At 33.2% G+C, this 17,103-nt stretch overlaps 1 protein-coding gene across 1 annotated transcript; it reads right to left on the minus strand.

Annotated features, from left to right (window-relative positions):
- Nucleotides 1-10,284: 10,284 nt before the first annotated feature.
- LOC121263467 (malate dehydrogenase, glyoxysomal-like) lies at nt 10,285-14,727 on the minus strand. The gene is made up of 9 exons (XM_041166375.1): nt 14,478-14,727; nt 14,108-14,323; nt 13,395-13,709; nt 12,578-12,667; nt 12,379-12,462; nt 11,141-11,176; nt 10,935-11,024; nt 10,749-10,843; nt 10,285-10,651 (listed from the first exon to the last, which is right to left on the minus strand). Exons 1-9 carry the CDS (start codon nt 14,547-14,549, stop codon nt 10,579-10,581), a joined length of 1,071 nt encoding a protein of 356 aa, XP_041022309.1. The 5' UTR covers nt 14,550-14,727; the 3' UTR covers nt 10,285-10,578.
- Between the last annotated feature and the right edge of the window lie 2,376 nt (nt 14,728-17,103).

Genomic DNA, 17,103 nt, shown 5'->3' on the forward strand with positions numbered 1-17,103 from the left:
TGAGAATCTAAATTTCGATATATGAAATCACTATATATTTATTAAAACGATAAAAGATAAATTTTTAAGATACGTCGAGTATTACACTTTTTCTTCCTATTATGTACAAAAATAGTTCATAATTTTCTTTTGAAATTCTCTTAGGAACTTTTAAACTAACCTTCTACCCGCCAATGATAAAGGAATTGTAGGCATTGCGGGACGTTTTCTAAGGTAGACCCCACAAATGAGACTTGGCATATACCCAACAGTGTTTCACATGCAATGCAAAAACGTTTGGATTGACAGGGGCCCACCATCCTCTTCGCTCTTTTGAATCTTGGCAACTTGTCCGTTCCAATAATGTCACAAATGCCTATCTATTTTAATAGATAGATCAGCTAGGCTACACATTCATATGGGGGTGTTTAGGTCATTTGTTAATCTTTCTATATTAATTACTGTCTAGAAAATGACGTATGAGAAGAAATTCCGATATTTTGGAGCAACTTGCTCACTGAATATACAGTGAGCCTCACGGGTCAGGTACGGTCTCTCTCTTTGAATTGTATATTCTAATTTATATTCTTTAATTTTTAGAATATTTCCATGACATAAGAGTTCTTTCAAATTTCAATAATTGTTTAGATAAGTAATTATAATTTTAAAATAAAAATATCTATCATTTTTTAATATATTATTATAAATATTCAGATTATACATATAAGATCCATATAATTATCAGACACCAATTTAATAATATTTTAACTGTTTTACTTGAAATGAAAATATTTTTCCTCTTTTAAAGAAAATCATGGGTATACTCAACACTTTCATAAAAATTCAAAAATATTTATACAAATATACAACAAAAGTATTTACAAAAACTTTAGATACTCGGATTGCTACTATAAGAAAAACGAGTATTTGTAAGGGATTATTTACAATACGAATAATTATTTGCAACGAAAATAAATTTATTTTAACAGAAAATAACTGATCACAAATAAACAATTTTATTGTAGTGCGCTTTCACAGCTCGTACCAAAAACCCATGCTTCAATCACTTCTCTCATTCTAAAAATATTTTTAATAGAATTTACAACTCAAACAAAAACGCAAACCATGCCATTTTTCTTTTCTCATGATTATGAAAAATTTTATATAGAAAGAAGGATTTTAGAATCAGAATATATAGAATTCTAAAGTGATGGTTTTGCTTTTGTCTTTTTAGATTAAAAAATTGGATTTTTTATACAAATTAAGGCTAGCTGAAAGATGGAAGGTCCATGTTTGATTCATGGTATGAGGAAGCCTAGAAGGATGATGGCGTGTCCCATCTCTCTGAGACTGCTTGGGGACTTGCTCATGAAAATTGGGTTGAGGTTCAGTCATCAGTGTTGTGGTGTATCTGACTGATGCTGTCTTTGCGTTCGGAGGGAATCTTCAATGTTCTAATCATATTTCACAGAATTTCAACCACATGCAGACGGTGCAGTGAGTGATCAACTCACGTACAATTTATTTCTTCTTTTTTGGGTTTGTTTACACGCAAAGGAGCATTCCCTACCCTAGCTAGCTTAAGGGTCGGCCTCTCTCTCAAAGATCACCGGCCCTCCCCTTTCAAAAGGGGTTTTCTTTATCCTTTTCTTTTATTTTACTTAATGTTTTATTTGTTTTTATTTTTATTTTATACTGTGGCGATGTTCCAAAAAAATTGACATGTTTCATATCTATTAACTATATTAAGAATATAATATAAATAAATGAATCTATCTCTTTCGTCAGTTTAAAATTTTAAAACAAGTGATCATGATTTTAAAAACCATGATGCAACAAATTTGTCATTAGCAAATTACAGGAAAGGAATTGATAAAATAGTAAACCAAGCATGTTTTATTTTATTTTATTATTTTTTTAATGTTAAACCATGGGACATTTTAGTATTTAAGCAGCATTTTCTTTTCTTGTCTGTCTTGAGTCACAATATATATAAGAGGCCGAACATGAAACTTTTTAGATTATAATTGTTGTGCTAAATAGTACAGAAAATAGAAAATAAGAAAAAAACAAAGAATTTAACGTGGTTCGGTAGTGTGCTTACATCCACAGAAGCGGGAGTTGAATTTTTTACTATGCATGAAATTATGGTTACATCATACGTATTTAGATTAAACCTTAGCCGTTCCGCTCCGCTCCACTCGGTACTCTATGCTCCCTTCACTCCACTCCGCTTCACTACCGACATCAGCTTACTTTTTCTATATATGTGTTTAACTCAATATGAGCCACATACTACAACAATAATATTTTAAGCTTTATCCTTAGATCTCATGTTGGGATCTGAATTTTGGGGGGTCTGGTTTTGTCCTTTAAACGCGGGCTTATTAGTAATTAAAAGTGGAATCTAAGAAGAAAAACCTAACTCGACCTACTCTTATGACTCACGTACACTGATAATTAATTATTAGAGCAAAAAGTCCAACCTCTTTTAAATTAACCTAAATTTGAATGAGAAAATAGCAGCCCCTGCATATATGGATCTATCATTGCTTAATTTGTGATTGATGAACTCTACATACAACATGACCAAAATAAAAGAAAAGAGCAACATGTTTTAGAAGGTGATCCAAATCATGTAAAAGAGATGACTGCATTAACTTCCTTTTGAGAGGTTTTCGACTTTCGGGGTAAAAGAGCATATATATAAGGTAAAAGTTAAAAAGTTATTGGATAACTAAAGGAAAAGAAAACAAAATATTTCCCAACAGACAAACAACTTTTTACAGAAAATCTATGAAAGCATGGGATTCCAACCTGTCTTCTGTCTAAAAGAAACATAACATGATCTTTTTGCTTGGAACTATGTCATGTCCATATCAAATTATAGCCTCATGTTTCTTCTCATATTCGAATGATGATCGAGCTCGTTTCACTATATATATTTACTTGTCTTTTGTTATCTTTTTCAGAAATATTGACAGAACACAAAAGAGATAGGAATAAAAATATTAATGAAAGCATGCATAGAAAACATGACACATGGAACTAGCAAGTTTCTCAAGCATACTACTATTAAGATATAAAATAAATAATAAAATCTACCTCTTCTCATTAATTTAAATTTTTTGGACAAGTGGCGATCTTACATAGTATCAGAGCAGATGTCTTGAATTTGACCCGGCCTGACTCTACACTCTATCCTCATTTAATTAAATATTCTACGTGTTTGGTCATCTATTGTGAGAGAGTCTGACCCACAAGTGAGGAAGAGTATTAAGATATAAAATAAATAATAAAATTTACATATTCTCATCAACTTAAATTTTTGAGACAAATGGATATAATTTCACTAGTACTACTACCCCATATATAGTATTGCCACTCCTTTCCATTCCCGTAATAATAGTGGCAGATCTGGCGTTCATGATTAAAGACAACTAGAAAGGTTGCGTTTTAATATGCAGCTACTAAGTACCAGTTCTCATTGATCGAAGGAAAACTTCCACACTTCCATAAGAAAATAAATTTAGCTGAAAAAAGGCGAGCTGGACGGCGATCGATCTAGAGAAGAGTACTGGGGTTGAGACTAATTGAGAAGGAGCATGCATGTCAGATGTTAGAAGGATTGAGAAAAGATCATTTTAAGTTGTTGTCCGAACTTGAGAGTTTCAAGTAAAAAAGATATTAACATAAAATAGACCTCTTGACGTATTTATGTTACTCTATGAATTTTATGGACAATATATATATATATTATATATATATATATATTCTACAATAATAAGTAACTATTTAACTGTGAATAATAACTTTTGTTATTTTTCCATTAACTTTTGTTATTTTTCCGTTAAATTCGTTAAATTCTGTTTTACCAAAAGACCCTTAAAATACTTTATCATTTGACGTGTAACTCCCTTGTAGAATTTAACGAATGATTTTCTTTTACCAAAAAGTTCTTAAGATCCTTGATCGTTTAACGTGTAGCTCCATTGTAGAATTTAATGAAAGATCATGTTTTACCAAGAGATCCTTAATAGCCTCGTGGCGCACATGAATTGACGTCTCTTTTTTATGTCTTTTTTGTTCTGACAGTGTACACATTTTCCTTTCTTTTTGTTTCAATTTTTTTTAAATAAAAAAATTAAAATGACTTTACTCTTTAGAACCTAAACATTTTAGAGCATTCTCATTATAAAATTTAATTTTAAGTAAATTTAACTAATAAAATACTTAAAACACTTAATATATAATATTAATTATTAATTTAATTAGAATATAATTATTATTAATTTGATTAGAATATAATTGTTATTAATATTTTAATTAGTAGAACTATAAATTGTGATAAAAATAAAAATTAAAAAAATTATTAAATTAATAATATTTTATGATTATATAGAGAGTAAATAGATAATCCAATATGGATGCAGACCAATGCTCGTACTTTGCTGAAGTTTAAATTTTTTTTTAATCTTATTTTTTGTTTTTCTTTATCCTTGTATTTTCTTTTTCCCGATAAATAAACTACTAATCACTTTTTCATTTTTTTTATTTAAATTATTATGTCAGGTACATCTCGAGGCTAACGCACCTAAGTCATTCCCCAGTATGTGTGTGTATATATATATATATATATATATATATATATATATATATATATATATATATAAAATATCGGTTCTATGGGCTTCTTTCTTACTCTGATACCTTCAAATTTAGGTAATTTTCAAGGACAATGTTTAGATCATAAAGAAATTGGTCTGAGCAATAAAGGCAAATAATAGGTGCGATGGTTCGAGTCCGCAATGTAGGTATATGCAACTTTGATGTCGCACCCACATCAGAGACCAAATTTAATGTTGCCATGATGCCATGATCTCTTGCTTTGATCTTTTACTTCATTAAATGTTTTGGTCCCAAAAATGTCAGCTATGTTTATACATATTAAGAACTGCCTTGTAAAACACTGCACCCAAATTCATAAATGCAACAGATCAAAAAATAAAACTGTATATACATATATATATATATATGATTTCACAAACATACAACAGTAAATTTAGAACATGCATGCACACGTACGATGCATACATGCTACATAAAACATTATGCCAATATCTTAAAAAATATACACAAAACTCTGCATCCACGACCTAGACTTTGGTTCAAAACTTAGAATTATTGGTTTTGAATTGTCAACATGATCTTTAGCAATCTGTGAGTGTGTGGTTGCCAGACTTACATGCATGTATCGTTATCGATCGGCCACTAATTGTGGATAACTTGAGATTTAAAAGGGATATTAATTAGTATAACTTTGAAACTATTTAGAGCATTTAAATGGCTATTATATGTAATTAATTTGCTAATTTGTATGATCTCGTACTCGTCATTGCTGAATTGTAAACACTTTTGCAACTTAATTCAACGACAACAATCGATCTATCAAAGTGCAGATGACATGATTGTCCAACAACTCCCAATAATATCGTTTTCTTCACTTCAGAGTAGGAATATATATATATATATATATATATATATATATATATTTCTTTTTCGTCATTTATGATTACTCTTTTTAAACTTTTGAGAGCAAAGGACCCATCACGGCCATATAGTGATGTAGAGACCACGAGAAAGTGGGATGGCTTTTTCTTGAAAGCGTCTGCACCTAGTATTATTTTACCAGATCGAGGAAAAGATGAGATCGAGGCAGAAATATATATATGTAGTCCAAAATGTCCGCCCTTCAGCGTGGAAAAAAAAAGCCTTGGAATATTTGGTACTTTTACAAATTAAGCCATGCATGTCGGTTTCATCAATTATTTCATAATACACAAACACATTTTAGAAAACTAAAGTAATTAATTATAAATTGACATAATTCCATGTCGTGACTTAGATTATAAAATACATTTTTATTGTAAAATAGTAAATTAATTTGATATATCAAATTAGTCGGCATCAATTTAAAAATCTAAACTAAATCTTAAATTAAATTATGTCAGCATCGATCTATTTCCTGGCAATTCTTATCTTCTCTCCCATGATTTTAAATTAAATCTTAAATATTGTCATTTCATTAAATACTAATATATATACTATCATGGTATATATTGAACCTTTTTAATAAAATCTTTTACAATACTTAGCACATATCTAATTGTGGTATTTGAATATTGAGAAGATATGATATGATATGATATGATATGTGTAATAAAGTGAATATCTCTCTCTTAGTATAATTCTCTCTACTCCCGACATTTAGGTTATGGAATATGTGGTTGTTACTCTGGACTTACCACAAAGCATAATATTCTACCATCGATACGTAAAGATTTTAAATGAATAACGACAACAGAATCTTTTGAGATAATTCTGACGAGGTAATGTCATTTCTACTATGCATTCTAACCTAATTTTTCTAACATAATGATTTAGAAGGACTTTGCTATCCAAATGAGGCCACTTTTCTTAACCTCTGCCCTTTTGTGTTATAATCGGTATATATTGTGAAAGATTATTGGATTTAACTAGAAGTTTAGAAAACCGACTAAATTGCTAATTATGACTTTGGTAGGTATAATTACTTTGACATACTATAGAAACTAGTAGTCATGCGAAAACTTTATTTAAAAGATTTTATTGAAATTGAGACTCTTTAAAATTAATTAGATTTTATTTATTAAAAACAGCATGGAAAAAGGAAAAATGTTTGAAAACTTTACTTATCAAGCCGGCCCACCTCTGTTTGTTTGGTTGAAACGCATTTAATGCAAATTATCATGCGAGGCATAGGAGTGGGAATAGAGAGACATTTGAGGTGATGTTGGATAAAGCAAAAGGAAGATGTGATTGCCCCTTTCACGTTCATGACCTTTGAAATTTCAGTAATATAAGGAAGTGCATGGTAGCTGGAGACACAAACAAAAGCTGTAAAGTGAATCAAAAACCTTTGCCCTCATGAGTTGAACTTAAGGCCTTGGAAGTAAGTAAACGTGCAATATTAATTCTAGCCGATAAGATTGTGTTATAAAGATAAAATTCTGTGGACAATAATATATATCATATATTAGCTAGGAATTTGGAAGATGGGGGACCAACATCATAAGCTAGCACTAGAGTGATGTTAATAATGTTATCTACTTATCTTTAAATTAGTCCACTCCTACTAGGCTACTGTTAAGCTCGTTTGTATATATATCAAATAAGATAAGATGAGATAAGATGATATGAAAAAAATATTGTTAGAATATTATTTTTTAATATTATTATTATTTTGAGGTTTAAAAAAGTTGAATTGTTTATTATATTTTATATGAGAATTTGAAAAAATTGTAATGATAAGATGAGATGAGTTAAGAGTGTTTCTGTATCCAAACGAGATTTTATATTCAGACCCACCATAAAAGTTTCTTTAATGAGATAATATTGGTGATTAGGTGAATTAGAGTAACCTCTAATGTAGCTAATTACTCCACTCTCACTGCTTATAATTAATTAGTTTTATGGAATTAAACTCCATAATTTTATTTTATTTTATTATACTATCAAGATAGTAGTCATGATCGAGATTATTGTGATCAGACATTGTGTTAGAATATATATATATATATATATATATATATATATATATATATCGATGTGTTGAAGAATTTTTTTAGTAATTATATATCTTTCCAACATGTAATACTAACATGTACTGATGATACACGCCATGCATGCAAGGCGGATAGAGATGGAAATTTAGAAGCTAAAAGGGATCAAATGATGGTGTCCGATCTTTTTCGCGGATAAAAGTGGGATGGATCACTAAGCGGCCTACAAAGTAAGACTTCCTATATATAATTATATATTTAACCAAATCAATCATTACTTTCTAAGTTGTGGACTTATATATAAAGCAAGATTAATTTTACATCATCCTGCATTTGTTCATGAATCATGTCTATGGGAGAAAACGACAAATCAATATTACAGAGAGAGAGAGAGAGAGAGAAGGGGTCCCATCCCCAGAAGTTAGACTTGATGTTGTGCACAAGTACAGACACATACAGAGGTTTGTGGGGTCTGAACGAGACATAGCTACGGCAAGATTGAGGAAGCTGGTGAAGAGGCCAGGCAGCTACGTCGTGAATGTAAGGTATTGCAAAGCACCAACAATCTGCCGATGGATAGGGATGGAGGATCATCAAGATGAGTTCCATATCATAAAGAGAAAGTTTACGACCGTAAATCATGATCATACCGTTTCTACTCTATTAAACCTCCACTTATTTATGTTATTATTAAATATGATTAATCCTGTCGAATATCGATAATGAGCTATATAGTCAATAGAAGGTTATTATGATTCAAGATGATGCGTGTTAATTTATGTTCATGTTTTTGTTTATTTATTTACCTAACAGCTAAAAGCAGACCAGACCCATCCACTCGATCTCTTTGCACGGACACATGTTGTATGTGCCTGCGCACGTGTATGCATACTCATTAACTGGATCCTTAAAGATGATATTAATAATGGTCTCCATAGCAATTGAGTGGTGTCTGCCTTGAGCCAAACAAAAAGACTTGAATATATAGGTTTTGTTTGGCTTGATTAATATTGAAGAAGAAGAAAAGGTAGGAAAGCAATCAAAGCATGAATGGAAAAATATAATAAAAGAATTGACGAAAAAGATCATGATTTTTCATTATGAATGTCCGCCGAAAGAGATCATGGAAAAACAAACTAAAGGATCGAAGAGATCATGGATTTTCCTTCCCTTTTGATATATAGCTAGGCGCTTATGTAGATACAAGAAGTGCTATGCATCAGTTACTATTCACTCATATATTTTATATTTATAATTTTTTCATAAAGTGTGTGGATATTTTTCATAATATGTGAAATGTGGATCGTGAATAGTAACTAATGAGAAAAAATTTTCTCATATATATATATATATACCAAATTAAAATATGCTAAAAGTCGATATATTGTTCGAACATATTGTAACTGAGCGGTGAAAAATATGAAATTAGTATTCCTCAATTTAGATTAAACTGTTTGCTCATGATGATGAGAACTAATTTGATAGAACAACAATAAGAGAAAGCAATAAATTTACGATGCGGAAGTCAAGACAAGTACCATTGATTGTTGCAATGATTAACTAATTAGTCCTTCCTCCAAGTCAAATTTCAACAGTGGAAGAGTATTATGCATGCACGCATGCATGGAAAACCTTCGGATGCTTTGGCAAGAAGGTAACCAAGCAGCTGATTTTTTGACTAGAAGGAGTGAGGAGGGTTTGAATTATAGGTTTGGTACTGATGAGAGTCTGCCGAGACTTTTACGGGAAATCATTAGATTGGACAAGTTGGGGCTCCCCAAGTAATAGATCCTAAGACTCGGGTTCGGTTGTTTTAATTGGGCTGTTGCATAGTATTTTGTTTTGGCTGTTGTTTTTTGTTTTTTGTTGTGTTCCATGGTTTTTTGTTGAGGAAAAAAAAAAAAAAACCCTTCGGTTGCTTTGGAAATCAAAGATATATAGCATGCTCATGACTACACCCTGCATCATCTCCTAGGACAGAGTAATTGCAGGCAGGATTATTGCTAAGGATTTTGCATGAAAAACTGTGAGGATGATAAGTAGTTTGACACTTGACAATGGCAACTTCTACATCAGCTATTACATGATCATGTTCTTAAAATAAAATGAAGAACATGATTTATATCGGTACCCTTCCAAAGGAACAAAAATACATAGATAAAATGAAAAGCAATGGCTATTGCTCATGGCCAAAGGAACTACTCTATGCCCAACCTTTTCATAAATTATTATTTCATCTGTTCAAGTAAACAGTATTTGCTTTGTTTGTGTCGATGGCTTGGGTTTGAGGTCTGTCCTTTGTGGTCTTGGGCTCGAAACAGCCGGCCTGCCTTAGTACAGGTACAGTTACAAAGTTAATCCTGGTTAATCCTGGCACAAGCTTGAGAATTATAGATTCATGGTTTTGTGAACTTATTGAACTCTTAAAAACATAAGTAATGCAACATAATGTCGTGAAGTGCACAAATACCGTGCAATCGCTTTAAAAAGAGTAGGATCCACTATTAAAAAATTAATTTTCTTTTCATGTGGATCCCGTATTTATTCAATTTTTCAAAGTAATTGCGCGGCATCTACACACTCACGATTGCAACTATCATTTCTTTAAAAACATTTAAAAGAATCCACTTTCCAAGGTAAGGAAATACTGATCCCGGAATATGCTTCAACTACCAAGTAAGAACACCATAAAAGATCATGCAATGGATAAAGCATTCAGGTTGTATTACTTTGGACTCAGATGAATATTGTAGGTTACAGAAGGAAAAAAAAAAAAAAAAACCCAGTAGTCCTATACAGATACCCTGTTCATCTTTTGTTACAGGAATTTCATCTGAGCACCAAACAAGCAACTGCACATGATCGAAACTTCTTTATTGTTTGAAACTAGCAACAGGTAATGACACCAACTTCCATCTGGTATGGTTAGAATAAACAGGTTATGATCCATAAGACAAGGAATGTGTATCCAATAAAACCAGATTATTGGCGCCTCTGTTCATTTTCTGATGAAAGAAACTCCCTTCTGGATGCTTGCTGACAACTCCTTCTTTGCCTTCTCCAAGCCAGCGCTGTTTATAATTATTGCCCTTTTTAAAACTTATTATATAGAATGAACAAAGGACTTAAATTAAAGACTTCTGATAACTAACAAATAACAATACAGACCTCTCGTACTCACTCAGAGGGCCAAGAGGATATATTTCCTCAACTCCGGTACGGCCAAGCCTTACCTTGGATGCAAAGAAAGGAAGGTCCGTCACCTAAAACAGCAATGCATCAGTTCATTGAAACTGCAAGAAATCAAAAGAAAAAGAGGAATTCGCTCAAGGTAATGGTACTCCATAAACATACCGGAGAAGCCACGAAGGCACATTCGACAACACCCAAATCTCCTCTCAAGCCCCTAAGGCATGCATCTGCAAATTTTACAGCAGCATATGCCTGCATTTTTTAAAAAAAAAAAAATTGTTGAACTCTTGTCATTTTTTAAGCAAGTCCAATCATAAAATCAGCATGGAATTCTTTTGTAAATTAGTTTTAAAGATAAAATAACTAACCATTGATAGTGTTGCAGAACCAGTTCCAGCTTTTGCCTGGACACAATGTCAGCAATCATGAGTGAAATAATTCACTCTAAACATAATGGCAATAGAAAGGGAGTACAAAAGAGTTCAGTAAAGTGGTACCAATCAGAACTCGTGCGAAAATCACACTGAAAGTAAATTTTATTTATAAAAAAAAAAAGCCATAATGTCATTAATCTGGCAGCAAATACTTCACAATATGAAAGCAAAATCATCTAGAAAATGAGACTATTGAATCAACCAACTGGCTTCTTCTGGCTTCATATATTCATCTCAACCAGAATTCCAAATCCGCTCCAAACAAAAGCTACACTATGATGGGGCAGTATCTGTAGACACCAATTTACAACTTGTCCTGCTATTACAAACCATGGTAGCCAATTTCTAATACAGAACCTGTAATGCCCCAATGGAAAGCCCAAACCACATGACCTTCCAAGTAATGCGGAATCCCATACACTACCTACTCTTATCCTTATAATCATATGGGGTATCACAGAACCAAGTCTGAAGAGAGATAAAGCTTCCTCTCTGCATCAGAAAGTCATAAGAAACTCCAACTTTCCTATGGAACAAAGATTTTTTTGTTAACTGTTCTGACTTACAATTTCAGCAGTACGCAACCTAATGGACCTCAAGCCATTCTGGATACCTTCTGAGTCAGGAAAGTGTGCTGTAGTTGCTGCAGATTTAGTTATTTTTATTATTTGACTTTTTTATATGTAAATTTAATATTTTTATTAATGGAAAGTTTATATGGAGTCTTTTCCCATCAAGTGTTGTAATTGTTAACCCTCTGTTTATTTCCTTCAGTTTCTTATTTAGGTAGTTATTGTTCAAATGAATGCAAAACGGTGTACTTCAACAGCAAACATATGTTTATACCCACAAAATCAAGGTCTGTGAGACCAAGATCCATGTCAATTGATATTCATTAGATCAAGGTTAACACATACAAGCCAATCACGTCATTGAAAGAACAAATAGGTAAGTAGATGCATGTCTGTTATGAGTTTATATGGTCTTTGTCATTTGATCTCCTATAAGACTACAAAGTCATCTCTGAAGCATGCCACAGTATTGGACCTACAGGAAGAAACAATTCCATGCATGTGTTCACAATCACAGCGAGATGTTATGATGCAAGTCCATGTAAGTAGTAATTAAGGAAAGAAAACAGAAAGGACAGGAAAAGATATGTACTTCTATACCTCAACAACTTCCGTTCCACCATTTTGAATGCGATCTGTCAGAGAGTCAACCTCTTTCGGGGTAAAAGAGCTGGGAGGCTTAACCTTTATATAATGTAAATAACAATCAATTAAGATAATAATAATAAAAAAAAGGACCTGCACTAGAGCACAGTACTAGAAGCATCTAAATGCAAACATATTGCTATTACTCTTGAACCTGAGATAGAAGAGGTAAAATTGTAACTCCGGAGTGACCCCCAACAACTGGAACATCAACTTCTCTAGGATCAAGACCTAGAACTTCAGCCTGCAGTGGACCCAAAAGAACATAAAGTAAGTTTTATGTTAGGTTTAGAAACATAATGTGAAAGTTGCCTTAGCCCCCAGGTGCGGGGATGGCAGAAGGTTCCAAAAACAAGGGGTGTCATACAATCCATGTTTTAATTCTTTTTTTTAATGGAACATAGATACACTGACTGAGATAGTAAGTCACAAATATCATTGAAGGTCATCCTTTCAAGTTATGGAGTGTCCTCCTCTGTGGTTTCCAACAAGGGTTTTCATGCAATTATTGATTTAGTTATTTTTTTAAATGGAATATAGCCATCCATTGGCTGACTTAGCAAGTCACAAATATCATGGAAGGTCTTCTTTTGAGTATAAATCAACCAGATTATATCTTTTGCAATTGAGAACATTGCCATGTAATGACAAAGTACCCATTTTTGGGTACACACATAGACACAATTATTCTATTAACACTGACCAAAAAAATGACGTGAAAGAAGTTCCACCCTATGGTAAACTCAAACAGGGCCTTAAATCCCAGCAAAAAGATTTTGCAACTTACTCGTATGTGATGATGAAATATAACATGAATCGTCAATGTAAAGAATTCAAAATAAAAGGAGGAACAGGGGATACTTCATTTTTCAGAGAGCTCAGCTATAAATTAGCATGAAATGGTAAACAACACGACTTCACATACCCAACATGAAGAAGCATATAGAAACGGGGACATTATCTGTGCATACCACAAAAGTATTAGCTCTAACAACGTCAAGCATTGTGACACCCAAGAGTCGCTTTGGGTCAAAAGTGCCTGCTTGCTTGAAAACTTCTGCCGCAATTGGTACTGTAGAGTTAACAGGATTACTGATCAAGTTGACAATAGCATTTGGGCAGCATCTAGCAATGCCTTCACAAATTGTCTTAACGATTCCAGCATTGATTTTGAACAGATCATCCCTTGTCATTCCTGGTTTGCGGGGCACTCCGGCAGGGATGATAACTAGGTCCATGCCAGAAAGGGCATTGTCCAATTGCTGTGGCCCCAAAAACCCACGCACCTATATAATTGAAGAAAACAGTCAATTCCGAGAGCCATATATAAATTTTTGCCTAATAAAGCTGGAGAGCCTAAAATAAAAGCTATAGCGAGGTGAACGACTATTCTATTAAAAATTACTGGCCCCATTCGGATATTCACGAAAAGAGGTTTCGAGCTCCAAATAAGAACTCAGGATACATATTTGTATACATGCATTCAGTTAATCATTGTCAATAGTTTCGCAATTTTGTATTTTTCTTTTGGTCTCTCATGAAATCAATTACGCCGACACCATTTAAACAATCCAATATGCACACTAGAATTAGCTAGATATAAATCGTCATATCTCAATTTCAAAATTACCCTATATGTTTAAGCACTGAAATGCAAAAAGAAAAAGAGAAGAATTAACTCTACCACAGCACCAGTGTCCATGTGACTGATATCAGCCGCAACACCAGGAGTGTTGACAACATCATAGAGATGAAGAACAGAAACCAATGGATTAATCTTCATCAACAGCGCTAGAGGCTGCCCAATCCCCCCCGCAGCACCCAAAATGGCCACCTTGAATCCGTGTTTCCCAGCTTTGCCCCGGCAATTCGCTGCTCTCAAGCCCGAAGTCTCCCCCATCTTTTAGTCCACAAGTTCACATACGTTTCCAACATCACCAAAATCATTATTAGAAACCAGAAAGCATAAACTTGTATGGAAGAGTTCGCTGTGCCTGGTAAAATTAAAAGAAGAAAAAAAAAACAAAAAAAACTTGAGAAAAAGAAAGTTAAACCTGGAAACTAGGAGGATGGAGATGTGCAGAGATTCTTGCGACGCGTTGGTTGACATCTGTAGTGGGCTGCATCTTCTTGTCTAGTTTTCCAAGTTACCGAAGCGAAAGGACCGTGTCGGGGAGGGGGATGTAGTAAAGGAATTTGCTACGGGGATCCTCTCATTCATGCAAAATGTATAATATATGGAAGAAAATAAAGTATGACGTAAAAGTTTTTCTGAGAAGTCGGGAAGCCTGGAAAAGCTAATCTTATCCTATCTCCCCAAATTGTTTCTACCAAAGAAAATTAAATTACAAGAGACAAAAAAGACTAATAATAAATAATAAAATAATTATATATATTCTGGTCCACGACACGAAGATGATCGGATTACAAAACAAATCCACAAAAACTCTTGAAGATTACATTTAGAGCCCATTTCGGAATGATAATAGGCTTCTTGGGCTGACTCTAAATTATAAAGTGGGCCAGCTGGCCTCGATTGTGAGGGGAAAGAGGACAATATATGTTTTTCATGTTGCGAAATTTTATCCTTGGAATGGACGAATTAGGCAACAGATGTTTTTTTTTTTTTCCTATGAATTTCTTAATATAACAGTGAAAAAACTCCAATATAGTTGTGACTTTTAGTAAAATCATAGGATTCTTAAATTTCAGTACTAAGTTTTACTCATTATCCTCATTTTTTAAGATAACTATAAAGAGAAATAGAAATTGTAAAATTATTTATATCCAAAATTACTTTCAATTACAAGAAACTATCTAGTCTAACTGTTGGGTCTATGACGTAAAACTAATCTCTTTATATACCCAACGCATATATTTTAGAAACATATTTTCTATAATTATAGTTCATACTTTCAAACTCACGATGGAATATATATATATATATATATATATATAATATTTATATATAAAATACTACATGTGATCTCAGACAGATCAATAAATGGGCAATGTTGCAAATTGGATGGGTACTGGCATGTTTATAAAGCTCCACACACATTAAACAAGGATTCCCTTATGTTATAGGTTTCTTAGAGTACTACCATGCATGCACTCTGCCACATCAGATTTATATATCCCCTGTCTTTAGGATTGTTCATCTGGGTTTCGGTCTGAGAATCTGGGTTTCAAACCCGGGCCAAAACTCGGACTAGGTTAGCCGGGGTTAGACCCAGGCCGAAACCCAAATGAATCCGGGTTTTAAACCTAGAACCTTTTTTTTTTTTTTTTTTTTTTTTTTTTTTTTCCAGTTTGAATATTTTGATGTTTGAACTTTCTAGTCAATTTTAGCTAAAGTGTAGCTAGTTCACTACTAATACTCTTAAGGTCCTTGTACACAAAACTTGCACATCAGAAGTTTCCTTTTCATGTGTTCATTCTTCACACTCTTTACATCTTTTGAATTTTCCCTTTTTTCGGTATTTTCACGAATTTAATTAATGTCAAATACCGGTATATTGTGATTTTGCAGCTAAAGTATTTGTCTTCTATATTATAAAATTCTTATTGTAATCTTCTATTTCGTTTCTATTTCTGCTCCTTTCCTTTTCTGTTGTTCCATCAAGTTTTTTATGGCAAGAGCAAATAATTTATTTCCCATCGGTACAAAGAGGGAGTACAACGTTGACCATTTCTGAGCTCCTAAGATTTCTTGCAAAACTGAAATTCTCTTTTGATCAGTTTCCCAAAAACCCATTTTTCCTTCTAGATCTCTAGCCTCCTCTTTTTTCAGTCATTTATCAATTCTTTCTACGTCTCCTACCTTGGTTTTCACATTAGAGGAATTGTATTTTTTGGGGAGTAGTTTGAGTTTGAAAGTGTCGCATTCTCAGTTCAAGCCAAGAGACCAAATGCGCGCTAAAGAGTCGCACCTTAGCAAAGTCAACATACGAGATCTAAAACAAGTCTACTGAAAAAAAAATTGAGTTTAAAGTGTACTCGGGTTTTGTAACCTGGGTTCCGGTCTGGATTTGTTTTGGGCATGAACCCGAACCGGAATCCAGTTTCCCGGATTCCGGACTAGGCTAGAAAAAAATCCGATCCGGATGAACAGTCCTACATGTCTTTGTTCATGCAAAGTAGCCAATATATCACCATTACAATCTCTAACTATCACGCCTATTCCCATTACTTGGTTTTTAATATCAATTGTCACTTCAAAGTTTGCTTTGCAACAATCTTTCGCAGGTCTCTTCCAGCTTTGAGTTGTTCTTTCTATCACCCTTCTATGTTGCTTCTCCTCTTGTACCACTTGGGCTTGATGAAATTCTTCTAAACTATTCATAGCTGCAGACAACACTTTCTAAGGAGCCAAGAACTTGTCTTAAAAGAGAAGCAAATTTCTTCTATACAATATGCTTCTCATTAAGACCACAGTAGCTTCAAGTTGATCATTCTTTAACTCCCAACACAGATTCACCCACAAATTAAGGTAATTCCTCCCATTGCTTGACCATTTCTGTAAAGGAATGCCCCTTTCTCCCCATACATAAGAAGCTATTGGATAGCTCCACAACACATGAGTAATTGTTTCTTCTCCACTCAAGTAAATAGGCATGTATCAAAATCAATCATCTTCCTTTTGTAAATAGTATACTTGGTTGGGAGAAGGTCATTCCT

The sequence above is a fragment of the Juglans microcarpa x Juglans regia genome, chromosome 4S (assembly GCF_004785595.1).
Source record: "Juglans microcarpa x Juglans regia isolate MS1-56 chromosome 4S, Jm3101_v1.0, whole genome shotgun sequence".
In the NCBI taxonomy this organism is placed as follows: domain Eukaryota; kingdom Viridiplantae; phylum Streptophyta; class Magnoliopsida; order Fagales; family Juglandaceae; genus Juglans; species Juglans microcarpa x Juglans regia.